This window comes from Ambystoma mexicanum, chromosome 9 (assembly GCF_040938575.1).
Source record: "Ambystoma mexicanum isolate Mex_15411 chromosome 9, UKY_AmexF1_1, whole genome shotgun sequence".
In the NCBI taxonomy this organism is placed as follows: Eukaryota; Metazoa; Chordata; class Amphibia; order Caudata; family Ambystomatidae; genus Ambystoma; species Ambystoma mexicanum.
In genome coordinates, this window is record NC_090931.1 from 913,778,751 (window position 1) to 913,806,121 (window position 27,371).

The following is a 27,371-nucleotide window of genomic DNA, read 5'->3' on the forward strand; positions in this document are numbered from 1 at the left end:
CATTACAGTTGATCATCATGTACACAAATTAGTTGTGTGTTTGAGTCTTGCTTATTGGCCCATGTACGTGCACCATGAGCTCAGATCAAACTGTAAGGAAAGTACTTCAAGAACATATGAGAAGGTTAATGTCTAGATATATAGCACCTTTTAATTTGTTTTAATTCTCACTGTTGGTGAACAAAAACAACTAGTCTACATATGTGAACAAAAATAAGTGACCCATATATGTGATGTCATCAGTGATGTCATCAAGGACATTTGTGATCTCATCTTTAATGTCCTGGCTGTTAGTCTTAGCAGTGCACAGTGGTGGCACGAGTTATGGTTGCTTAGCTTACCATAACTGCCAACATTGCCAGAGTAAATCAATTACAATGAGCTGCACCCAGAATATATGCCAACATATATCACTTTTATGATGCTGCACACAGGGTATATGGCAGCTCCACCACTGCAAAACTCTTTAATATCACATGCATATCATATATCACCCGCTGCCAAACAAACATTTGCACAGGTTATGGGAACCAAACGTCCTGAATTTTGTGTGACTCCTGAATTAATGGCCTATATCCTCTGTCCCCTACAAAACCTGTCTGCGATCTTCTATAGTCTTTACTTTGCTTATCTGGCCACAGGATCAGATATTTAAACCCGTCCCAGTGCTCTCAGGCATGAGTGGATTCGCGTTTTTCCTCTTTTTATGCCCTATTCAAATGAAGGGCTGATAGTGGCTGCCCCTGATGGCTGTCAAATAGATTTGTTACAAATCCCCTTGTTTCAGCACAGGATTGAAATGGGGGTGATTAGTGACAGATGGCCATGTGACTATTGTCCCAAAAGAGATGCAAATGTAATTTAATCAGAAAAAGGAGTGCATAACAAGCTGAATGCTATGTGAAATAGTGACTGCAAGATACTTAAGGACTGTAGGCCATCTGTAGGCAGACAGCATTGAGTAGGCTGCTGGTCGCGTGACCAGGCCCTGCCACGCAGTTGCTCCGCCCAGTTAATCAGTCCTCCTTAGGCGTCCTCATCACTGGCATCCTCAGCAAAGGGATGGGTGAAGACCAGGAACCCAACTGTTTGTGCCTGCTCGGGCCTGATGGGGGCAAGGGCTTGGCCTGCTAAACTGCATTTCACCTACAAACTAATTGCTACTACTGCTATTCAGCAAAAGACATCACAATGTGCCTCCTCCCACCACACCCAATCCCCATACTCACTAGGGTTTGAATGGCCAAGTGCCCTGGGCAGCCCCAGCAAGCTACCCTAGTGAACCTCAGCAATATAGCCCTTACCCTCATCCAACAGCCACAGACCACACACCATATCATGTTGATCAATGCTCGCTCAGCAGTCTCTTGCACTACAGAGATCGCTGACCTCATCTCGTACAACAACCTTGATGCCCTGTTCATTGTTGAAACATGGTTTACCCCATCCTCTTTACATGTTTTCAACATCCTCCTTCCCCAAGGCTACTGCATCCAGATGTCGACCGGTCAGAAAGGGCAGGAGGCAGAGCAGCATTCATCCACAGGAGCAATTGGCCATGCGCCATCATCCCCCCTCCCAGAACAAGCTCATTTGAATCGCTTGCCTGCCGGTTCCCTCTATTGCACAAGGAATCCATCACCTTCCACCTCATCTACATACCACCTCACAGGAGTGACTGTTTCATTGAAGACAGCTTACTCTCCTCTCCCAAATTAGTACATTCTACTGATACCCACACTTAAAGCACACTTTTCGCACTGACCCCTTCCATGGACCTTAAGAAAATTGTGCTCTCCCCCATGCACAACAAAGGCAACAGCCTAGACTTAGTCTTCACATCATCCCCTGCATAACCTGTGCAGACCCTATTCCACTTGACTGGTCTGACCACGCCACCATCCAATTTTCAGTCACCCACTTGAATAACAGGCTAAATGCTCCCTAACTCAACACTGCTCATTCAAAACCTTCCTGGTCAATGAGCTGGATGCAAACTTTGCAGACTTCCCCATCACAGGGAATGCCTCAGGCCTCCTGGAATTATTCAGCAACTCTGCTATGGAACTGGTGGACATTCATGCCCCCCTAAAATCCAGCCGGCCAAAGACCAAAGCATCCAACCCATAGTACACCCCCGAGCTAGCCTCCAACAAACGCTCAATCAGAGCCCTAGAGAAACGGTGGTGCAAAAACCGCCATTGTGGCAGCCTCCAACAGGAGCAAAGCCCACTTTGAAGTAGTAAAGCATTGTACCAAACCCTCATCCTACCCCGAGGTACAAGCAACTCAGGAAAAATGTGATTGACCCAACACATTTTTATTGAAAAAATAGACCAAATCCGAGAGACCATCGAATCAACCTCTCACAGCATTAACATCCCCTTGCCCCCTGCATGCACACTGCCCCTCTGGAGCAAATTCTCTCATCTCTTTTCACCGGATCTCCCAAAAATGATTGCCTGCCTCAAACCTACTTCTTACTCTGACAATATAATTTCGTCTTCCATCATGAAACAATTGACGGGCTCTGCACTCAATGTGCTCAGCATCATCAATGCCTCCCTTGCAGAAGGATAATTTCTGGACCCCCTCAAAACGGGCCTCATACGACTTCTTGAAAAAACCAACCCCAGATCCAGAGGACCTAGCCAACTACCGGCCCATTATGAACCTCCTGTTTTTTGGCAGAATCTTGGAAAAAGTAGTTTCTAGACAATTACTTGCCAGAATCAAACAACTACACCTCCTAAATGAATGTCAGTCAGGGTTCTGCCCCAAGTGTAGCATCGAGACAGCCACAATCCAAGTGGTGGATGATGTCCTCCAAATCATAGATAAAGGTGACTCATGCCTCCTCGTCCTCCTTGACCTCTCTGCTGCAATCGACACTGTCGACCGCTGCATCCTTCGCTCTCTCCTTGCTGACAGGATGGGATTCTCTGGCACTGTCCTGAATTGGTTTACGTACTACCTCTCAGGCAGACACCAGGCTGTTTAAATGAACGTGTTGCATTCTAACCAACTACAGGTCTCAGACGGAGTCCCCCAAGGCTCCATCCTCTCACTAATCCTCTTTAACCTTTACATGGAGTCTTTGGGCACTCTCCTCAAAGATCCCAATATAGCCATCCACCAATACGCGGACTATACTCGGTTTTACATGACGGTAAATAGCGTGCAGAACATCATTAATCTCCACGATTACCTAGCCATCATCCAGTCCTGGATGTCGACTCCCTACCTCAAACTAAACCCATCCAAGACTGAATTTGTCCTCATCGGTCTTCACCCGCTAAAAAACAACTTGTCCAACAATGACTCAATGATATGCGCCTAGAAGGATTTTATCCACAACTTTCAGACTCAACAAAATCCTTAGGCTTCACCATTGACAGCAGCCTGTCCTTCCAGAAACACAGTCAAGAAGGCCCAAATAGCCTACCAAATCTCTACCCTCCGAAAAATCCTTCATCCTGCCGCAGGACTTCTGGGCCCTTGTGCAGGCCCCTGTCATCTCGCACATCAATGGGGGGAAATGCTCTCCTGTCAGCGTTCCAAGCTGCTAGTTGGCTCCCCTAAAAGCAGTCCACCACTTTGCTGCACGCCTTGTTACAGGAGCACAGAAATTTGACCGAATTATCCCCATCTTATGCAAACTACATTGGCTTCCACTCCAAGCCATGATACTGTTCAAGACTGCATGTACCATCTACAAAGCAGTCACGAGTAGCACACCAGCGTACTTGGTGGCTAAGCTCCACATATCTGCGCAGCAAATCGACCAACCGGCTTGAATCACAACTCATCCACAAAGAGTGGACCCGCAAACAATCCTTCGCTTGTCATGCACCCACATTCTGGAACTCGATCCCGGAATGTTCCTGCAATTCTCCAATTTCACAAATATCTCAAAACATGGCTCTTTCAACACCTGACCAATGACTAATTCCAATGGACGTACACACCGGTGCACAGACCTCACAGTACTACGCTAATGTTAAAAGATGGCAGGCCAAATGCTGGCTTCCCACAATCTGTACAGTGCTCCGCGAGCTAGGTCCGCTCTGTAAACAATAAGAAAAAGTAAAAAAATTCAAAACATTTCTTTCACTGTGTCTGTAAATCCCATTACTAGTTTTGAAACCCAAAGGATTTGTTAAGGGTCATGTTACTTCACATGTTACAGCTATAATCTTCCATTCAGGATAGTGTAAAAAGAGCTATTTTTGTGCAATATGTTTCTATAACAGTTTATGAATGTATTGTTAGGTTCATTTATTATGTGGTTTGTGTACTCCTCAAATCATCTCTATAAAACTGAGTAGTAAAAGCCAAACCAATACAAATATTGGTTTGTACAGCTGTGAAGATATGTGATCAAGAGTCTAAAACCCGGCAGGGAATATGGCGCCCCCCTGCTTCCCAGGAAGCTTGCAATGCATTCTTTGGGCCTCATCACGAGTTGGGCGGTAGCCCTTAAATGCGGCGGTAATGGTGTTACTGCTGCATTTACTGCTCCACCCAATTTTGAGTCAGGCGTGTTTAAATGCGGTATTACCACGTGCTAATTGCACAGAATGAGGAGTAACATTTAGCGCCCAACCTGTGATCCAGCGGTAATACCGCCAGACGGGTGGGTGCTAACGCATATAAAGTTGGGCGGTATCCCAGTCGGGATACCTCCCAACTCGTGATGAGGCCAATCATAAGTTAAAGCCCAGGTTCTGAGCTTCCAGATCGCCTGGGAGGTCCCCGATCCCTCTGCCGCGATGCTAATAAACTTTAGTGCTGCACCACATATAATTAAAGTGACCATGCATACCTTTCCCTCCACAAAATTATTTGCCTCTACGGTGTTATAATCGCACTTCCCATGAGGCCCTGTATTACCAGAGAGTGATGTCACTCCTTGCGTGTTATTTTCTGTGATTTCAGATGTTTGGTAATGCATATGAAAATGTGGAGGTTTGCATATCGCTTGCTAAACTAGTCCTTGGTAATCCTTGGACTGGCCCTGGCAAGAAATCTTAATAGGTCTATGCACTTTATGCATAACAATGCTGCAGTTTTACTTTTTTTGTGCTGTGTATGTGGTAAAATGCCATTTGCCACTAATCTTATAAAAACAACTCAATATGAAGGAAAATAGATAGGAGCGTGAATGACTTTATACGCAACCACTTGCACCACGGACTGTTGCGTATGCACTTTGCATGTAAAGCCACGCACACACACATACACTTAATCACACTGGTGCACACACACAGTCACACTGGTGCACAAACACTGACTCAAATGTACTCACATTTACACATATCGCAAACATGCATTCAAATTCTTAGACTCGCATGCATATTCAAACTCTTGCTCTCATACTGCATTACACACATTCAAACATGCACACATACAAACACTATTCCTTTTTAAACTTATCTACACATATTCCCTGCTTTAGTCTTCTCTGAAGGCAGGGCAGCAGCAGGCAGTGGCAGAAGAAAGAAAATCTTGGCATACACCAGCACAAAGGCAGCGATCCAGCTTGGCTGCTAAGCAACCTGTAATCACCAGCGTGTGCCCCGAATGCCTCGCACGCCAACTTACTTAATTAAAAGAGGCTTTCCTTTGACCTAGTGGTGCCAGCCCAGAGGGAGGCGGGGGCACACCGGGCATGGAGGGTGCTCGGTGTTGTTTCTTTTTCTGTTCCAAAGACAATTCACCAGAATGAGTGGATTCTCCCTCCCCCATATATAGATAAATCCTAACTTGGGTTTGGCCCTTTTCCAAGCCTTGTGTTAAAGTCATTGTTGCTGTTTGCCCTCTGCAGCATCGTACCCAGAGTCCAAGTCTGCAAGTCTGCATGAAGTTAGATGGGGCTAGGGCAGGAAAGAAAGTAATGAAAGGTTAAAATACGGAGGTGCTGTCCACTCCTTTGCTGTGTTCCTCATGTGGCCCAGAATGTACCTTCTGGTCTGTAGACAGCTAGGACTTGAATGGTATGCCATTCAAAAACAGATTTCCACTTTGTACATTAACAAACGGGATGTGGCACTTTTAAACACGTAGTACAATTACTGTTTAAAATGTAAAAAAAAACACGTTATTTTAAACTTAGAAGACAAGCACAGTACAATCAATCACAAATGGTATCAGCTTGTGTTAACGTATACAAACAATCAATGACATGCAGGTTGACCGGAAATTGGAATCTTAACATGTATGCATTATGGCCACCGGGTTCCATATCAGTCAAGGTTAGAACAATACAGTGGTTTTTGGTTGGGGTTTGGCTAGCTAGATAGGAGCAGAACTCTGCCCACACAACTTTGGGCCTGTAGTTATGGGGCAAGGTCTCTATACCTATATAAGCCTCTTCACAGTTTTGAGCCCAAGTGAGTGCAACCAGCCACGCCTGGACCACGGGTGGGTTTCTGTCCTTCCACTTCTGCAGTATTCACCGTTTAGCCATCATGCAACCCATATTGGAAACTGACCGCAACCTTTTATTCAGAAACGCAGCTCACACTCCAAACAATACGCCCAATGGGGATCGTTTGATCGGAATCCCACCTCCTCAGGCAATGTTTTAAGAACGGAGTCCCAAAAATCATCCAGATGGGTGAAGGTCCAGAACATATGCATGCGATCAGCGTCTTGTGAGCAACATCTCGGACAATGGTATTCACCACATTGATACATCTTACCCAGTTTCCAAGGAGTACAATACAGTCTGTTCAACAGTTTAAATTGCATGAATTTAAATTTCGAATTCCATGATACATTCTTAGTATGCATACACATTTGCTTCCACTGGGCATCCGACAACTCAATGCCCACATTCTCAGCCTATTGAGCCTCACATTTAGTGAAGAGGGCTTCAATTTATTCAATATCATGTTGTACAATGTGGAAAGGAGCTGCCTGGTTCCACCAGAGTTAGCAATATATGCTAGCTCCACACCATCAGGGGGCTCAGCGGGGTAATCAGGCCACCAAGCCGCAACTGCAGCACGGATCCTGTAGTATTGTATCACCTCCACCGCCGTGTTCACATGTTCCTGACGCCATGTCTGCAGCGTTTTAAATCTCCCCCTGTGAGATTCCTCGTCTGTTGTACGCCGACGACGTCATATTAATCGACCAAACTAAAGTGGGATTACAAAGAAAACTAAGGAACCTGGAGAGCTACATCGCTGATAATTATCTGGAGATCAATAAATCTAAGACCAAAATCTTAGTGATAGAAAAAGCTCAAACCAAAACAGTGAAAAAGCCTAGTGTTTTTCTAAACAACACCAAAATAGAAGTAGTGTCAAACTTCAAATATCTAGGGATTCAATTGGACAGTTCCAGGACAGAAAGGACCCTCCAAAAACAAATATGGGAAAAAACAAAATGCCTGACCTCCCAAATGAGGGCAGTCGACCGAAAGTTCGGCAAATTTTCTGTAACACCGGCGCTATCCTTCTACAAAGCCAAAGTGGTCCCGGCCTTGACCTACGGCATGGAGGCCTCGCTGTATTTCCCACGCAGCCTTTGGTCCAAAGTCGAAGGGTACGTGTGGAAAACAGTTTTGTGTTTACCTAAATCATCGCCCACCCCGGCCATTAGAAGAGAACTTGGTCTGGTGTCTCTAGCATCAATGATAGACCAAAGCGCGATGCGCTTATACAGAAAAATAATCATGTCGGACACTCTACCCATTTTTAACATCTTACGGGAGGAAATCGAAACAGGAAATTGCGAGGCTTTGGCCAAATGGACCAAGCTTCGAAAAGACGATCTGGCAAAAATAGAATGCTCGGAAAATGACCTGAAAGAAAATCCGGACCGTATCAAAAGAAAAATGGTAGAAATGGACTGGATCTGTACTATGGAGAAAGCTACTAGCTACAAACTTTTAAATCACTTACCTCCATCATTTAACAAAGTGAAACAACCCCTAAAATACTGCGTTAAGTTTCCAGATAAGAAATTAAGAATGTCAATCATGAGAGCAAGACTAAACCTGATGCCAACCAGGGAAATTTTAACAATCAGAGGAGACTTATCCGACAAAAGGTGTCGCCTATGTAAAAAAGATTCCTCCGTCGAGACGCTGAAACATTTGGTGATGGATTGCGAAATTACAAAGAAAAACAGAACTAGCTATCTCAACCGTTTGGGGGAAAACTTGTGGATTTTTGAACCAGACGAACTATGGAAGAGACTGATCTCTGGCGAAAACACGAGATGGACGCAAGCCCTGGCTAAACTCATCGAACTCGCATTCGAACTGATAAACCGTAATAGATCAGAGGTTAAACCCGTAACGGTTTAGCGCGAGAGGAAAGTAAAGGGCCGCCGAGGGTTCCGACTCGGGGTGTTAGGCAGGGGGGGGAATTTGGACTTTTAACTTCAAATCTCCACTGTCGGTCTACAAACATGTTGAAAAATGTATGTGTTGCCCTAACGGCAGCACTCTGAAGGCGATCAAAACACTTTCTTTTTGACAAAACTTAGTTTCACTGAGTAAAGTTCAATAAAAAAAAAAAAATCTCCCTTCTAGAAACAGATCTGCCAGTGCATCATAGCCCAGGCGCTCCCAATACTGGGCCAAGGACCCATCCCATGAGGGCCCCAGTCCGGGGAATTTCCAGAGAGGGAGCCATTTGTAGTAAGGTCCAGCCTCACCGATTTTAGATAAAATGGAGTGCCAGGCAAAAATCGTTGCAGACACTGGGTCAAACAGGCAAATCTCTATAGTTCCAATCTAGGATTAGTGTCCTAAGGTCAGACTTGCCCGCAGCCAGACTTTGCAACTTAACATGGGGTGGAGACGTTCCGCCACCGTACCAGCAGCAGGCGTATTGAGCCTGCGCTGCCAACCAATACATTTCAAGATGAGGGTACACATGGTCCCCCTTATCATAAGGGAAGGGTCATATCCGCTCACTTTTTCCATACAGCACATGTGTGCCATAAGAACTGTGCAAGTGACCCATGTAGGAAAAAAGGGTTTACCAGGCCAAATGGGGACATTAACAAATGCATATAGGAGCTTAGGTAGTAGGATCATCTTGATCAGGGACAGCTTGCCCCCTGCTGCGACTGGTATCAGTTTCCACCTAGCTAATATGCCCTCCACGTAATGCTCCAGTGCAAGATAATTATCTCGGAGGCTAGATCTATCTGTAGAAACCACTACTCCCAAATATGTAATATTATCCGGAGCCCACCGAAGAGGGTAATCACCTTGCGGTTCTGTACTGCAGGGTGTAAAGGAAAATATTTTGGATTTGGAGTAGTTTACTGTGAATCCAGAGGCTTCACCGTCCTGCCTAATACCCCAGAGAAGAGGGTCCAGATGAGTCTGTGGATCTCGGATATAGAGTAATGCATCATCAGCATATATAGAGAGTTTATCTCAGGGGTGCCATTGAGACAAATGCAGCAGTGTTTGTGGTGGTCACGTATCCAATCTGCCATCGGCTCAATAGCCAGAAGCCAGAGCAAACAGAATAGGGGACGCGGGCAGCCTACCGGGTACCTCTCTCAAGGACAAATTTCTCCGACACACACAAGTTTACCAGCACCCTAACCACGGACAGGAATATAGGAGCCTGATATAGCGGATAATTTCAGAGCCCAACCCCATTTTCTCGAGCACTACAAGCAGGTATTCCTATGAGACCATGTCAATGGTCACCACCACTGCCTCGGTCGTGGGGTCCAACCTGGCCTTTACATTAAATAGGCGACGAATGTTGAAGGATGTGGACCTACACGGGATCAAACCAGCTTGATCGCTGTGAATTACATGGGGCATTAATGGAAGCAGGCGATTCACCAAAGCCTCTGCATATATTTTGGTATCTACATTCATTAGTGAGAGGGGTTGATACAAGCCACACTCATTACTGGTTTTATTGGGTTTCAGCAAAATAGTTATGTGGCTTCGCATAGTGAGTCTGAAAGGAGAGAGTCATGTAGTGACTCCACCCAAACCTCAAGGAGACGGGGGGCCAATAAGGTCCCATATTCATAGTAGAATTACGCTGTTAGACCATCAGGGCCAAGAGCCTTTACACTGGGGAGACCTCTGATTACTTTTAGGAATTCCTTTATGTAGAGGGGGGCATTTAAACTGTATCAGGCCTTGGCGCTCAGTCGTGAGATGAGCACCCCTCCGGCAGAGAGTTTGTTCACCCTGTGTGGGGTCAGCAGTGTATAATGATCGATAAAAATCTCGAAATACCTCAAGTAGCTCACAGTATGCCCACCTAGGATTACCTTGCGCATCAAGGATCCAATCAATTTGAGTTCACCCACATTTATTCTAAGTTAGCAAGCATCTTCCCCGGTCGCTCACCCTCACCATTTTTCCTAGCCGCGAGCGGTCGCGAAAAGTGTCAAACCTCTCTCAAGGCATGAACCCTAAACTATTCCAACTCCAGTCGTGTTTGTGCAAGCACCCGGGGGTCTGATGAGCAAGTATACTCCTTTTCAACTCCTTAAGTCTAGTTTTACACCTTTGCAGGTCCCTTCGGATGGTTTTCAGAATCCCAGCCTCCCTAGAAAATGCCATGCCTCTAATATAAGCGTTAAAGGCCAACCATTGTAGGCCGAGAGATGTGGCGTCAGCAGTGTTACAAGAGAAGAAGGTTTATATGTCAGATCTAATCTCCTCCTTAAAGACAATGGCATAGGTTTGCTGGTCTGGACATGAGGGTGCCGGTACGTGTCTGCCTGCTGTGGGTGCTGTGCCGACAGGTCTGAACCTGCCGGGCGCTGCGGCTATGGTAGGCAGACCTTTCACAGAAGCACCGGCACCTATGGGACTCTATGGGAATGTGGACTTACATTTTACCGGTGCCTGACTTCCCGGGCCTCCAGACTTGTAATAGCCCAGTGGCACCGGGACGTCAAGTGCTGGTAAAATATAACGGGTCCGGCGGCAACCCGCCAGTAGCACCGGCAGGGTTGCTGCCGGACTCGTAATGAGGCCCGAAGTCTTTCAATGCCTCGGATTTAACCTGCCATGATCATCTCCCCAGGACAGAGAGCCTGTCAGTTGTGAGTGACAGTACCACAGGGGAGTGGTCGGAGAAGGTGCGTGGCGAAATGTCACAACTCAGTACTTTACCCATAAGCAGGCTAGATATTAGGAACATATCGATGCGTGAGGGCATGTCATGGACTGAGGAGTAAAATGTATATTCACGAGCCAGCGGATGCAGGAGACGCCACGCGTCTCTCAATAACAGAGTCTGTATGATGTAAGAGCTGCCGAGCTGCCTTTGATTGGGATCTGGGTGCTGCTTTTGTTCTATCCATGGCATGGTCTAGGATTAGATTCATATCCCCACCCGCTATGATGGGAACTCCAACATAGCTGGCTAGTATATACCCACTGTGGCATCATAGAATTCTGGGGATTCAATGTTCGGGCCATATGTGTTCACTAGCAAGAGTTCGGTCCCTTCCAGGACACATTGTACAATAACGTCTCTCCCTTCCGTGTCGATGTATGTCTTTTTCTCTGTACATTTTTGTGATTTGTGTATGAGTGTCAGGACTCCCCTTGACTGAGTTGACTTGCAGAAGGGGAACGTTAACTTTGTGTCTGTTCGCATAGGCCATCAGCTTCCGAGCTTTGGTAAAATTCCTCAATTCCAGCACATTACGTTCAACCTCATTGCGGCTATGTTTCAATGTCGAATCTTCATATCTGATTTCCACCCTGCATGCCCCATCTGTGCAACCCAGATTAATATCTCTTTAATCCTCTGCCAAGGTGTTATTCTGTTTTTCAAACCAGTGCATCCAAATTGCACAACCTAATCTCAGGCATCCCCCCAACAACTGCCTGTAGCTCAACACCCATACCCACCCCTCCTGCCCTCACTGCCACCCCCCAACCTGCAGTGTAGTACCACCCCCACCCGACTCCCGGGGTACAACCCACCCCAATAACACCAAAAATGTTCAGTTCCAGCTCAAATCGAGCGATCGCAATGGGGCTAACTGTTGCAGCATTGGCACCTTCTATTAAGTGTAATCAAGACACATGTATTTGCGGTGGGGGTAAACTGTTAGGTCAGATGCTATGATCTCATATCATGAACAGTGCCATCTGCCATTATGGGGAGAGAGACCAGTCAACCAGGAAAGTGTTCTTCAGTAAGTCTTTCTTCTGATTGCCAGTCTGGACCATAGCTTGAATGAACTTCACTTCTTTACTCGGGACCGTGAATAAGTAAAGCTTGCTTCTGAATTGGAGTCGGAGGCATGCCGGGAACAGCATTGCATATTGGATGCTACGTTCACTTAGCATCTTCTTGACTGCCAGAAACAGACGCATTCTTGTTAGACCATTATCGAGAAGTCTGGAAAAATCCAAGTAATTTAGGAGCCCAGTCGCATTTCCTTTTTTATTCCTGGCTAGTTGCAGCACATGGTCCCTGTCACGATAGCTTACAATTTTGGCAATGATGGGGCAGGGGAAATCCCCAGGCTTCGACTTGGAGGTAAGATCACAAGGGGCCATCTCAGCTGCGAAGAACGGTGATAGCTGCCGATTCCCCAACGGTTCCTAAAAGAAGATGTTCCACCACCTGCTCAATGCCCCCAGAGAGTGCATCCTCCGGGACCCCAACTATCCGGATGTTGTTACTTCATGACCAAATCATCACATTTGTTTTTTAACAATTTTCATGTCTTTCACAAGAGTGGCCACCGTGCCCTGTAGTTCCTGTGCATTGTCCTCGGTCACCCCGATTCTCTCCTCCGCTTCATGAATGCGTACCACTTCTTTTGCCAGTTGTGAACGCATGGAGTCTACGTTTGCAGTAATGTCGTCCAGCTTTTTGTACACTGCAGCAAAGCCCTTGGCCATAGCCTCCATCATATGTGTTAGGTCAGCAGGTGGCGCCATAATAGCTGAATCTTGGGCAGCTTGAGGTTGATGTGGCACCATTGTATCTCCCCGGGGGGCTTCCTATGCGTATTTATCCATGGCACCAGTTTTCTTTCCACCACCGGCTCCTCTTGTCATGCTGGGCAGAGATGCAAGTCCCACCCTGGGGGAAAGGCGGTTGGGTGGGAGAGATGGGCAAATGTGGGACTGCAAGGTCGATAGTATCACAGTCGATAGTGAAAGTACACTGTTTAATGTAGTGGTAGGCCACTCTTTAGATTTCGTGCCTCCTATGTAAGAGTAGTCCAGATTTGAGGTCAGTTTCCATTGGTTCTATGTATGGCACACAGTCACACATTAGGAACCCATCGTTGAGATCTTAAATCTTTAGAATGTTTGTGCAGTAGATACCAGGGATGGATACACATGCCCAAGACATCACCGGTGTCTAATCAATTGAAATTTAGGATGAAAGGAGAACAAGCCGCAGAGTTGACCCCTAATGTTAAAGTCCTGTCTGCTTCCCTGCTGGGGCACTGCATACACAGCCTGCCTTCTGTGACGACCCTGCACCGCCGCAGATTATAGAGGGTACAATACTGCTGTTTGCGTTGGTTGCATTGCCATTACCCTCTCTGCAGGATAATGTAGGCGAACCCCTCACTCCTTAGATGGTCCAGCAAAACTCGGCCCTCCGCAGTGCTGGCGAAGGGAGACAAACAGGCACCCGGGTCCGCCTCGACAGCTTAGTATATTCCAGCACTTCCGGCTTGGGTTTAGCGGGAGCCGGCACCATCCCACCCGGGTGCACCACACATACCATCCCGGGGAGCATGAGGGTCCCGGGGAGCATGAGGGTCTCGCAGCCAGTCTCAGATCAGCTGCGCAGGGAGGGCGCGTCACTGTCCCCGGAGGACCACAGCGGTAATCCTAGTGGTTAGAAGTTTTCCAGCGGGCATATGAGCATGCCCATGGTATCCAGTGGTCCCCAGCAACACAGGAGGCTGACGATCGGGGCAGCGGGAGAGCAGCGCACGGTCCAGGCCAGCAGCGCACCTCACACGGCTTCTCCACATGGCCCAGGCTCTCCACAACTCCAGCAGGAGTCCCCACCGCAGCAGTGGGCAGGCCACAAAGTCTGCCGTGGCACACGAGCTCTGCACCACTGATCCAAGACGAACAGCCTGTGCCCCACAGCTAGGGATATTGTTTCCAGTATATCCAGCGTGCCAAGTCTCCGCTGCCGCCAGCAGGGTTTTCTTGCCGAGGTACGGAGCGATAACACTAGGCAGCCATCTTAGTCAGCTGCTCAACAGCGCCCCCAAAATTTATTTAGTTTTAGGAGATTGTAGAACTCCATACTTTATATTATCTTACGATACTTGATGAGGCAAGCAAGCAGGCACTTTTAGACAAATCTTTATTAGTAATGTAACAGACAAGAATAGACGTATTGTTTGAAAGTATTGCTGAGCGCCAAGTGAGCATTTTAAAGGAAATCAACACAAAGAATTGATCATCAGTTCTTGCATGTGCACATGTGAAGTACATGATACTTTTGTGTCTGAAAGGTGGGCAGCTCACGTGTCAGTGCACGTGTCCCTCTGATAAGGCCCTTTGTGTGTTCCCCTCTCCAGCCCTGTCAGGTAGCTGGAAGCTGCCTGATGGCTAATGCTTCTGCCAGGTATGCGAGACTAGCAGGTTGCTCCTAGTTGTTCACGCTAGCCTTAAAGTTGTAAATTAATTAATCATATGCTTAGTCAACACAAGCATGGGTTTAATCTTGAATGCTCGATGAAACACTTCAGCCAACACGTGTTTCGACACTTGGTCTTTGTCAAGGCAAAGCTGGCATCTTGGGTTGACCCTAATGGTCTCATGTAATGTTCCAGTTATTACAATGCTTGAATTGTAGATAGGAAACTGTCCAGTTTGTGGAACAGTCAGTCCTGTAAACATTGGAAGATTGGTACTATGACTTAGCAACAATGGCTTGCTCTAATATGAGGTCTTAATGGATGCGGGTTACTTTTTGGGAATCGTCCCCCGCGTCTTTCTCATGTCTCTCAAGTATGCAGCTTCATATCTGATTAAGCGTTACATCTTACTCTCAATGTCCCCATCCTTACCCTGCTTTGACACTACCTGCCCTACCACATTCCTTGAATCTCCTAAACTGATGACTCTCTTGAGCCCCCTGCCACATGCACATGGTAGCAGCTCCCCACCATCATCAGCAAACGTTTTCAGTTCTCTAAAAATGTGCACTGCACTTAACCGTAGAAAACAAATAATAGGCTTTCAACACGCACCTGCCCTGCGGCCCGCATGCCTCCAAACCCTCATACCCAGACCTGTCCCCTGCCCAACTCTATCTCTGACAATCAAGTACTTCCATCCGAGATGAACACTAGATGAGCCCGCTCGTGCAAAATAACTCTTGCTGCCTCGAACTTTGTCCCACAAAAGTTGAGCACCTTGTGACTAACGGGAATATGCAGCTTAGCACACACAACAGCACAGCCTCCTGCAGCACTGCCATCGCACTGTTCCTGCAATCCCACCATGACAATCCCCAAAAGACTATTTGCATCTCCCAATGCAGCTTTCAACACATTACATATAACTCCTGAAAATTCAAATGCTCAGTTCTATGCTCCCAGGCCACCACACTATATGCCTCCATTAAAAGTCTAATTGCTGCCTCGCAAAGCTACTATATCGGTACAATTTGTGATGCCATCTACTGCGCCTATTTTTACACATTCAATCACTTCACCTAATGTGCCTATATTAGTAATCATGTCAGAGTATAATACACCCATGTTAGTAACTCTGCCAGAGAATATTGTGTCCCTGTTAGCAATTGTGCCTGAGACATTGCGCCCATTTCAGTAACTGCAGGAGAACATTGCGCCCATTTCAGTAATTGTACCAGAGAATATTGTGCCCTTTTTAGCAACTGTGCCAGAGAGCATTGCTCCCATTTCAGTAACTGTGCCAGAGAATATTGCGTTGTGAGAAATCTGAAAGTGTCTCACCCGCCAGTCCCCGGGGATCTGTCATCCAGATGGCCAGGACATGCCCATCGCTTTTGGATCCAGTTCATGGGGGTGGACCAATGCTGGAGGATCACCTGGATGAGGGGTCCTCGGGGAGTGGAAGTGGGACACCGGAGGGTGAGATGCGGTATCCCCTTCCTTGTAACACCCTTTCCCCATACTACCAGGTAGAATACCTAGGAACTCAACCCTCCTCTTTCCTGACACAAACACTGTTTCTGGACTAACACCTAAGCTGTATACCTGACATGTCCCAACACAAGGGTCGGGTAGAGTCCGACAATTGCAGATAATTACACACACTTGACTTCCATCACACTTCCCCACACGGATAAAAGGCAGAGCACGAAAGCACACTCTGAGCAAGGCAAGACACACGAGGAAGCAGCAGTTCTGTGATGGCAGTTTAATATGAGGAGAAAGATGGCAAGACCAGAAGGGGTTGCAAGGAGGGAATTGCCCTTGGCCTTTTCAGAGGAAGAAAACTGCTACTTTCACAAGCCCTTGAGAATAAGAAACAGAAGACTGGGAAATACAGCTGAAGAAAGGTGCATTGTGTGTCGGAGGTACCCGGGGCTCTCCCACATCGATAGCCACGGCAAGGAGGAGCGATTGCCATGAAGTTGCAATCTTGACCCCTACTACCACATGGGGTGCTGCAACCATACCTAGAAGGAGATCATCTAGGGAATTCTTTCTTGAATTTCGTACACCTAGCTAAAAACTAGGATGGAAAGAACACCTTAAAAGGTGCTTGTTGGCTCCTTTGTTGAAAGGTGAACTACAAACCTCCTATCAACTACTTAATCTTGCTCAGGGAGCCAGCTTTGTATCGGTCGGAAAAGCGTTGTTGAAAAGAGTGGGGCAAACTTGCAATTTGTATTGGCAGAAATTGAGGGCCATTTGATTAAACCTTGGAGAAACCCCCCTAGAAATAGGTGTGTGGGATATGTTTACCCATGCCGATATGCCCCACTGCACCCCTTTACCAATGGGGAAAGAAACAGCCAAAATGGATGCTCTAACCCCTGTGCGTGCAAAAATCTACAAAACTGCGTGTGGGTCACAATCACAAAAGGCTGCGCACCCCTCCCATACACAGTCAAAGTGGGGAGGGGGGGGACAGAACTCACTGCAGGAGCATGCCAGTGGGTGCTGTTACATTTCACATGTAGCAAGGCCACAGAATTGGGCTAAAAACTGAAAATGCCTTTTAAAATGCAACTTTTGCAACCTTCAAAGTGCTGTTTTGGTGCTAGATCCATTCATTTTCCAGTGAACCATTGAAATTAAAAGGGTACAGAGAAACCGGGCCTGATTGACTGACAGCAGTTAAAAAATGTATCTCATGAAAAAGGTAGCCCAGCAACATTTCTTTCAGTTCCACCAGAAAAATGCAGCTAAAAATGGCAAAACATGTAACAATTTCAGCTAGGCAGAGCGAACTCCAAGCAAAGGCTGGATACTTACTTCCAGGCTGCAAACACATCTCAGCACTTAAGAGAAGAACTGGTGCTGAATAAAATGTGTGTGCTGCAGAGGAAACTCTGATGTAAAGGTTCCAGTTTAAATGTGCTTTTCCATGAAGAAGTGCAAAATCGCTTGTTTAAAAGCATGTTTGTGAAAGGCCCAATTCTTTAAATGTCAAAAATCCCGTATAACTGTGTTCATTTATATTTAAAATGAAAGATTTAGGTGCATTTTAAAGTCAAAACCCAGTTTGGAGTAAATTAAATATTTAATTCTGACTTGACAGTGCTCAGCCTGGGAAAGATTGACACTTCAGGTTGGCACTCCACTGCTAGCAGGAAGGCTTAATTGCTGCTGGAGGTTCTCGCATACTGAGAACAAAGAACTCATCAGACATTCGTCTGCGGCCCAGCCAAGGACAATGGCAGGCTTAATACTGATCCCTTCAGGGGAGGGGCAGGAAACTTCCCTCTGGACCCCCACCCTTATCCAAGGAATTTGACAGCTGTTGCCAGTTGAAAGGAAAAAAAAATGCTAAAAGACATTTTTTTAAAATGCCTATTTGTGATTAAGTTTTGAAAACCTTTAACTTTGCCACATGAAGGACTTCCAACCAGAAAAAGGCAAGTGCCTCTGACCTATCACAGCCATGGGGGTGTGGCTTGTAATTCTGCCCCTACCATAAACTGAGTAATGTCACTTGGCATGATAAATATAGGAACTTCACAACACACAGACACACTGATTCCTGACTTCTTCCTGATTACCGCGTGACGCCCTGTTCCAGAATTCTTCATCTTGTCCTGTTCCTGATTTCTTCCCCAAGCCAAGGCCCTCAGCATTTGCCGACCTCTTTTTTAGCTAGGCCTAAATCCTGAAACCATCCCAAAAGAACTTCAGGGAAATAATTCTGATCCAGTTTGGCTTGCTACCATTCATGCTTGCCTGCTAAAACTCGCCATACCACTAATCTCCAGGGTCCAGTGACCAGAAGTGCCAATCCAATCTAATCCAATCCAGCCTGAGGTGCAGTACAATTGACCAGAATCGCCCAGCTGATCCAATTCCGCCAGAGGTGCCCTGCTGCCTGTAGACCTGACCCGTGATGACCAGAACCTGACGGTCCAATCTTAAATTACAAGTGGACTGTAAGTATCAATTGGAATCCTAGTAACCCATAGTATATTTGCCTTGTCCTATCCCAATCTATGACCCATCCTCTCTTTAACTTTAGAACCTCTAATATTGTCAGAACCATTTTTTGCAAACCTGTTGTAATCCCTAGTGTTAGCGCTGATTTTTCTTATATGTTTTACTAGACCATAAACCATTAGTGATTTGGGTTAAATAAAAGTAATTCCCATACAGAAAACGTGGTATCCGTCATGTGAAGAGTTACAATCGGCCGTGCGTAACTGTGGAGATTCACGGGTGGCATTCTCTTTTTCTTAGTCATTAATATAGTTTAAATAAAACCAATCTGTCATTTTTAAAACCGATTTTCCGTTTTTCTCAAAATCGCCTCTCATTAAAACTTACATAACTTCTTCAATTTTATAGCTAGAGACTCATTGTGAAACAGTGTATTTGACCCGTTTTTATTAAAAATTGCATAGTGAAATTTAGGCATGAATTAGCAACAATTTAAGGATTTTTGCACACTTTTCATTGTTTCACAAAGCTATTTTCAACTGTCATTTTAAAAGTGCAAAATGTCCCTAAACACTTTTCTCTCTTGTTTGGGGAGGGAAGACTGCATTCAAACCATATACACTGTTCTCTTATTCCTGAAAACCTGCTGCTTACTTACATCTGTGTAGAATTGCTCATTTGTGAATTGAGGACTTGGCAGGGAGAACCTTAACCTAAGCGCTCTCTTTTCACAAGCCAAAACTGTTCTTTTTCCTGTGTTTTCTAGTCTGTATTACTATAAGTGAATTTAATTGCTTTACTTACTTTCTGAATTGTTTTGTCACCACATTGGTGATTGCTGCCCCATACATTAAAACTTATATTTGATTTATATTTTAAATAAATAAATAAATATTTACCTTTACCAACTAGCCTGATTCCTGGTCCACTGTGACCTGGGGGTATTTTGAGAAGGGTGTGATATGAGTGGTATATCACTCAGAATATTGAACCTATAGACACAATAAATAAGTATTTCAACTGTACGTTACATGCTAGGCGAGACGCGGGTGTATTGCCCGATTGAAATCCTTAACAGGTGAACATGTCAAACGCTGTAGTCTTTTGGATCAATAACAAATCCATAGAAGAGTTAATAGAGATGATCACCTCAGAACAGTTCACCAATTCCTTACCCCCTTTTTTGCAAAAAGCTGTCTTACAGTTAAGTCGACCTACCCTAGCCATGGCCATTGAAGCTGCACAAAACCACTCAGATGCAGCTAAACACTTCAACTCAGCACATCAAGGGGAGGAATGGAAAGATTACAAACTTATCCAACAACCTCAACCTCAGGGAGTAGATAAACAAGGGGGATCATACAGAATCAAGGAATGGATACCAAAAGAAAGACTAGAAATCAAGAGATCTGATCCTAAAACCAAAGACAAAAGCAGAAGGGGAGAAACTAAAGGAAGCAGACCACACCCTCTTATCTGCTTTTCCAGTAGAGAAACAGGGCTTTTAGCTAGACCCTGCCCGAAAAATGTAAAGGATCAACGTATGGAAATAGGATGTTTAAGAGGAGAAGAGTGGGAAGAACACAAAGAAGATTTAGAGACTTTTAGCATATGTTTATGTCAGTCTTCTGCTGACTTCACATATGAAAAGTATTGGGTGAATGGGAAGCAAGTAAAGGCGTTCATTGACTTGGGTAGCAAGCAAACCGCTATACAAGCTGACTTGGTCACAATAATGGACCTCGAGACCGCTACCCTAGTTAGAATTACCTGTGTACACAGGGACAATGAATTATACCCCAAAATACCTGTACACATTAACATTCAGGCGAGTCCTGTTTAATATCTTCAGCCACCATTCCTGGACTCCCCGAGGAAATTATTCTGGGTCGGGATTTCCCTACCTATTCTACTCTCTTGCAGGAAACCCCACCTCCCTTTGGAGATTTTTTTACCCCAGAATTGCTGGCAGCCAAATTACTACTCCCAAAACTCTCCAAAATGCGACTGGGGAAAATAAGAACCCCACAAAACCCCTTCAAGATATAAAGAACCTATGAAACCTGAGACAACCCTTAGAAACCAGTTCATGGGTCACTTTAGAGACACCAATAAAACCACTCCCCCTTTACCTACACCAGCAAAAGAAAATCAATGGAATATGCAAGAGTTCTTGGATATATCTCATCCCTGATCTCTCCCAGGTCTTAACAACGCCAAACCTGAACAAAGAACAGGCAAATCCACTTCGCATAGAGGAAGGGTATTTGAGAAACCTGAAGGTGTCTGACCCGTCAGTCCCCAGAGATCTGTCTTCCAGTTGGCCAGGACACGGCCACCGCTTTTGGATTCTGTTCCTGGGGGTGGATCAGTGTGGGAGGATCACCTGGATGAGGGGTCCTCGGGGAGTGGAAGTGGGACACAGGAGGGTGAGATGTAGTATCACCTTCCCTCTAACACCTTTTCCCTATCCTACCAGGTAGGATACCTAGGAACTCAACCATTTCCCGACACGAACACCGTTTCATAGACTAATACCGGAGCCGTATACTTGACATGTCCCAACACAAGGGTCAGGCAATTACAGATTATTGCACACATCTGACGTCCATCACACTTCCCCACATGGATAAAGGCAGAGCACGAAAGCACACTCTGAGCAAGGCAAAACACATGAGGAAGCAGCAGTTCCGAGATAGCAGTTTTATATGAGGAGAAAGACGGCAAGACCAGAAAGGGTTGCAAGGAGGGAATTGCCCTTGGCCTTTTCGGAGGAAGACAACCGCTACTTTCACAAGCCCTCGAGAATAGGAAACATAAGATCGGGAATTGCAAATGAAGAAAGGTGCATTGTGTGTCGAAGGTACCCATGGCTCTCCTGCATCGATAGCCGAGGCGGGGAGGAGTGATTGCTGCTGTGGTACTGTCCTTGGCTCCTACAAAAAAGCCGCTCCAGTAAACTCAGCACAGCCGGTGACACTGATAGCAGACCGTTCTGTGTTAGAACCAAGGTTGCAAGCATCAACATTGTTTGAAGAAATCTGCAAAGAACAGAGTTTAAGGCGTATGTGATGAATGACACGAATATAATTGAATATCCAAGGAGTGACAGAACTTTTGAAACCAGGGTAGATGCCATATACAGAGTGGTTTGGTGCCACACGGGTGCTCATTCAAAGGTCTCTGTTAGGCATCCAACTGAGTGTAAAATTGTGAACTGTGAAATCAAAGTGGTCCTGCAACGGGTCAAGCCAAACCCTGTGAACATTCAAACGTTTTTGATAGCTAATCTGAACTGTAATTGGTCCGAGCCCGGCTGAGGGAAACTAAAGGTGTAAAAGGGATCTGAGCCCAGCTGAGGGCGATCCAGGATGAAGAGTGAATCGCCCTACATGAATACTTGGAAGGGAACTTTTTCGTTTGTTTGATACATCAGGCCCTCTGGATCAAAAGACTTTTGATAACTTAAGAGACTTGGGCATAGAAGGACCTGATGCTTCTAAAAGATCTGTGTCCTCGTGCCAATGAAGCCCAAGAGTGTGCTATGCTCGAGTGAACCGCCTTGTCCCATGCTTAAAATGTCGGGAAGGGAGGCCAACGACCTGAACATCCTGACTTATCATTTTGTGAGCACTTCTTTCTTTTTCACGAACATTACCCCACACTATTTGTAACTTAGTGGTAAGGATTGGCAATAGGTTTTTTAGTATAGGCCCTTTTATTTTGACGAGACTCCATTAGGACTGCTTTATTATTATTTGATGGTCGTAGCTTGCTCCCACCTTAGATTCAGGTGTAGCTAGGCTTTTATCACACCCTTGATAAAGTTCAATAAACACCCTTTAACTATGATCACTTGTGTCTGTCTTACTTTGATACCATGCCTTCCTTACAGCGCCCATGTTAGTAAATGTGCCAGAGAACATTGCGCCCTTGTTAGCAACTGTGCCAGAGAATAATGCGCCCATTTCAGTAATTGTGCCAGAAAACATTGCACCCATTTCAGTAACTGTGCCAGAGAATATTGTGCCCATTTCAGTAATTGTGCCAGAGAATATTGTGCCCTTGTTAGCAACTGTGCCAGTGAATATTGTGCCCCCTTGTTAGCAATTGTGCCAGAGAATATTGGGCCCATTTCAGTAACTGTGCCAGAGAATATTGTGCCCTTGTTAGCAACTGTGCCAGAGAATAGTGCCCCCTTGTTAGCAATTGTGCCCGAAAATATTTCGCCCATTTCAGGAACTGTGCCAGATAACATTGCACCATTTCAGTAACAGTGCCAGAGAATAATTCCCTGTCGTAAGCCCCACCTCATAGTAAACAATCTACCGACCAATCATTCCTAGACCGCTCAATGGAGCCTTAATCAACGCTAGGTCACTCCTAGCTCACGCCTTGAACATCTCTGATCTCATATCCAATAATGACCTTGACCTATTAGCCATCACAGAAACCTGTCTCCATGGAACAGCAGGTCCTGCCCGCTCCCTAGCCATACGTGATAACTACTCTATCATAAGGAAGGAGAGCCATGATGCTGACAATGTCTTGGGGCGGGGGGGATGGGAGGGGTTGCTATCATAGACAAAAATTCCCTGTTACTTAGAGAATCACACAACTGTCCCCTACAATCAGGAGAGTCGCTATCGGCTAAACTATAACTCTCCAATAATGCTACCATGACACTTCACTCAATCTACAGACCACCAGGCCCTATTCTATCATTCAAAAATGAGATCTCACAACTCCTCTCGACAGACACCAGACCATCCTCCAAAATCGTGCTCTTAGGCAAACTAAATCTTGGATTTAATGACACACTAGACTTAAATGCGATTGCGCTCACTAATTCCATTGACGCTCTTGGCTTCACCCAACAAATCTCTAGCCGTACCCACGAGAAGGGATGAATCCTAGACTGGTTAGTAGACCTTAACTGTAACATAGACATCCTTTGCAATTAGCCCTGCCCGTGGTCAGGCCATAATATCATCATATTTATCATACCCACTAATAATAAACCGAAGATTCCAAGTGTAATTGCCCCAGCAACCCTTTCGAGAAACATTCTAAATGTTCAAACTATACTTCTAGCAATTAATGATTTAGCCCCACTGACTAATCGAATACAAATGCCTCTAGCCCATTTAAATACCTTGTTTGCCCCAACCAAGTCTTAAATCACTGCGATCTGCTAAACAATCTGCAGAGAGTCACTGGAAAAGGGACCCTTCACCTTCAAACAAAGATAACTTTACCTCAATGGCTAAAACCTATAAACTCTTAGGTAAAATGTCCCCCTTTAATGAAAGAATTGACAAAAGCAAATTCGGGCTCCCGTTAGCTCTTTGCCCGACTAAGGGAACTGGAATCCCCAGCCCCTTTACCGTTTAATGCTCTAATGACACACTATGGTGTTCCACAATGTTTTGTTTACCAAAATCGCTGGTCTCCAAAGCAAAATATTAGAGAACATAATCAAACTTGCCCTTACAGAAGTACTACCATACTCAAGTGTACTGAACTCTGCGCTGAGTTCAACCCAGGTTCTGAATCAGAAACCATAAAACTCATCTGGTCTAAAACCATCCAGGTGCCAAGGAGACATTTGCCTAGCCACAGACATTAAAGACTGCGCTCACGAACTGGCTCCTTCAATTACTGCCCTTCATTCTCCTCCAGTTGTGTCCCTTCCAACCTTAAAAATGCCCGGGTCTTGCCACTCCTCAAGAAGCCCACCTTAGATCCAGACATTCCTACCAACTATTGCCCAATCACGACTGTACCATTCCTGCTTAAAATTCCGGACAGATAGGCTTATCTACAAATCCAGAAAAACCTAAAAACTAACAAACTCCTAGGATTGTGCCAGTCAGGGTTACTATCCATGGGATGGAAGCAGCTCTTATAGACTTGAAATTACAGATGGACGAACTGAAAGACAAAGGTAGACTTGCCCTCCTACTCCTTCTTGACTTGTAAGCGGCATTTGATCTAGTAGATAGCAAAATCCTCTGCCAACATCTCTTGTCTATGGGCCACTTCTCACCAAAAGCCATAGCCTGGACTTCCTCCTTTCTATCGAACAGAACTATGAGAGCGTTCTCATCCATGGCTTCAGCCAAGCCAGCGCTGGTTTCTTGTAGAGTCCCCCAAGGCTCCTTTGTTTCCCTAACGCTATACAATATATTCAGGAATCCTCTCTTTGACCGCCTAGACACATTGGGTATCTCCTATACGAACTACGCTGAAGATACCCAAATCCTCCTCCCCTATCAGGATCCTATACTCTAGATTCTAACACCATTGGCAGGATCTACCAAACCATCCAAGCCTGGATGGCCATGCACTCATTATGTATGAAAAAAACAGAGTTGCTCTTGGTCCGGTCCCAACCATTACTGAATAAACTTGACAAAGCTTACAAGTCCTTCATTTTTGACGGCAATAAAACGCTGGGTATGTACTTAGATGCCTCACTGTCACTATCGAGACAGGAAAATGCTATCACTTCAGCAGCAGCAGCATATACAACAAAACTAATCACTGCTAGCAGAGCTTTCCTCTCTACAGAGAGAAGTGTCACACTAGCAAGAGCCTTGATAGTCTCAAGACTGTACTACTGCAATGCACTCGTCACTGGAACAACCACGGTCAGCATCAAAAAGCTTCAGACAATTCAGAATAACACCATCAGAGACGCCCTAAATCTCCCTAAGAGAGACCACATCGCTACAGCTAGAAGAAACCATAATTGGCTGCCAACGGGTGAACGCATTCTATTCAAAACCCTGTCCATAACACACAAATGCCTGACCAATACGGCCCCTAGATATCTCACCAGAAAATTCATACAACCTCAATCTATCAGACCTACACAGTCCTCACAGACTCGTCTCCTTTCGATACCTAGATTCAGGTTACAAAGATCGGGTGGGTCTAGCTTCCCGGTAATCTCTTCAAAACCGTGGAATGCTCTACCGCTCCCTCTCAGGGATGAACCATCCTTACGGTGGTTCCGCTAATGCCTCAAAACTGGCTATTCTCTCAGGGGTAATACATGAGTGCTAGCAATCTCCCGCAGGACAACCTCTCTAACCAAATTACCTAAGATTTGAGCCTACTGTTGTTGTTTGTAATTTTGTTTCTGTAATTTGTCTATATATAATTCCTTGTCCATGTTCTATGCAAATGTCCCTCTTTTACCCTGTGCGACCAGCGCCTTGATGCCTTCGGGCTTGGTGCGCTCTATAAATCCTAAATGAATCAAATAAATAAATATGAATGGCAGTGACCACGCTATATACTCCCAAGACCTAAAACCAGCCCTGGTAGAATCAATGACATTACGTTTTTAGCAACAGAGCATATGTGGAAAGTATCTAGCAGAACACATTTTCCTTTGTAGAAATCCCATTTCTTTGGCACAGCACATTTCAAAAAAATCTCAGGAGAGTACACTCTTGCAGAGGACATTCTGTCACAGCAACATTTTCCTATTTCCCATCTACTATCACATGACACCCAGCATATCTTAAGTTTTACTAAAATCCGCTGTTTTTATTGAAAAGTGTATATCTTATTTATTGGTAAATGCTTTCATGTACTGCTTTTGATAATAGTTCTTTTCACTTCATTAACAGAGTTTTTCTGTGAAGCAATGCGTTATGATCCACTGGGAGGGAATGCTCCATCAAGTATTGTTAATTTTATCCATAGTCACTAGTTTGAATCAAGAATCAGAATTCCATTTCTTGATAGCCAATCATGTTGTTTTGTTATAGAGTGGTTTGTGTTGGTGGTGATGGATTCACCAATGAGGTGGCGCACGGTCTGCTTCTCAGAGCCCAGATGGATGCTGGAAGAAGTATGGATTCGGTTTTCACTCCAGTCAGAGCATCGCTTCCTCTCGGCATAATACCTGCTGGTGAGCCTAGAGCATGATCACTATATGCCTCTGTATCTAACCAAATTGTACAGGTACTCCGTAAACCATGTCTCCATCACTCAGAAAGCATCTCTCCAAGTACCATACTGTCCAGATAGATTTCTAAGTCAAGTGAAACGTACCTGTGCCCTACGATTAGTGTATGTTGACAGTAGAACCATTCAAAGCCAAACATTTGGGCGTCTTAAAGAGGGACGTATAGCTCCATTCATATATTTTTAACATGTCGTTATATTTAATATCAGCCCAATAAAATGAATAACATGTTACAATTAGACTTAACCTTCGCTATACATATGAAAATCAAACGAGACAAAGGAAGTGCTTAATTTATGGCTGTTTGCTTTGACGCTGTTTTGGTTAGAATCAAGTACCTCAAGGAACACTTTGTTTAAATGTTTCCATTACATCAGGACCAGTTTAATAGCTCCAGTCAACCGATTACCATTCAGACATATGTAGACAAAAAGAGCTGTTTGAAATAGGTATTATGACATGTATTTAGATAACTGACAATATGTCACTGGGACTATTACTGCCGTATGTTCGTATTCTTCTACAAAATCCATTTTCTAAAAAGTGCTTATCACAGATATATAATTAATATACCAATAGTTCTTTCACCTACAGGTGGCTACAGCTACTGCAATGAGCCAACCCTAAAAGGGGGACATTAGGTTCAAGGCAAGCAAGCACTGACTTAGTTTGTGCCTTTTATTTGCGTTTGTATAAAGAAGAGAAGTACAAATGTGTTTGAAAACAAAACTGTCTGTGTCCTTTTCCGCCTAAAGTTTAAAGCACACCGAACCCTGAAAAAAAGGACGATGTAACGTGTGACATA

General features: G+C 45.1%; 1 protein-coding gene across 4 annotated transcripts in view; it reads left to right on the forward strand.

Moving 5' to 3' along the window:
- CERKL (CERK like autophagy regulator) overlaps nucleotides 1-27,371 on the forward strand; it is a 1,041,140-nt gene that overhangs the window by 596,000 nt on the left and 417,769 nt on the right. For 3 of the 4 annotated variants that reach the window (XM_069616081.1, XM_069616080.1, XM_069616082.1), the window contains exon 5: nucleotides 26,367-26,509. The exons of the other annotated variant lie outside the window; for it this stretch is intronic. In XM_069616081.1, coding sequence (XP_069472182.1) covers nucleotides 26,367-26,509 — 143 coding nt within the window. The remainder of the gene's footprint in view (nucleotides 1-26,366; nucleotides 26,510-27,371) is intronic. 4 annotated transcript variants of the gene reach the window in all.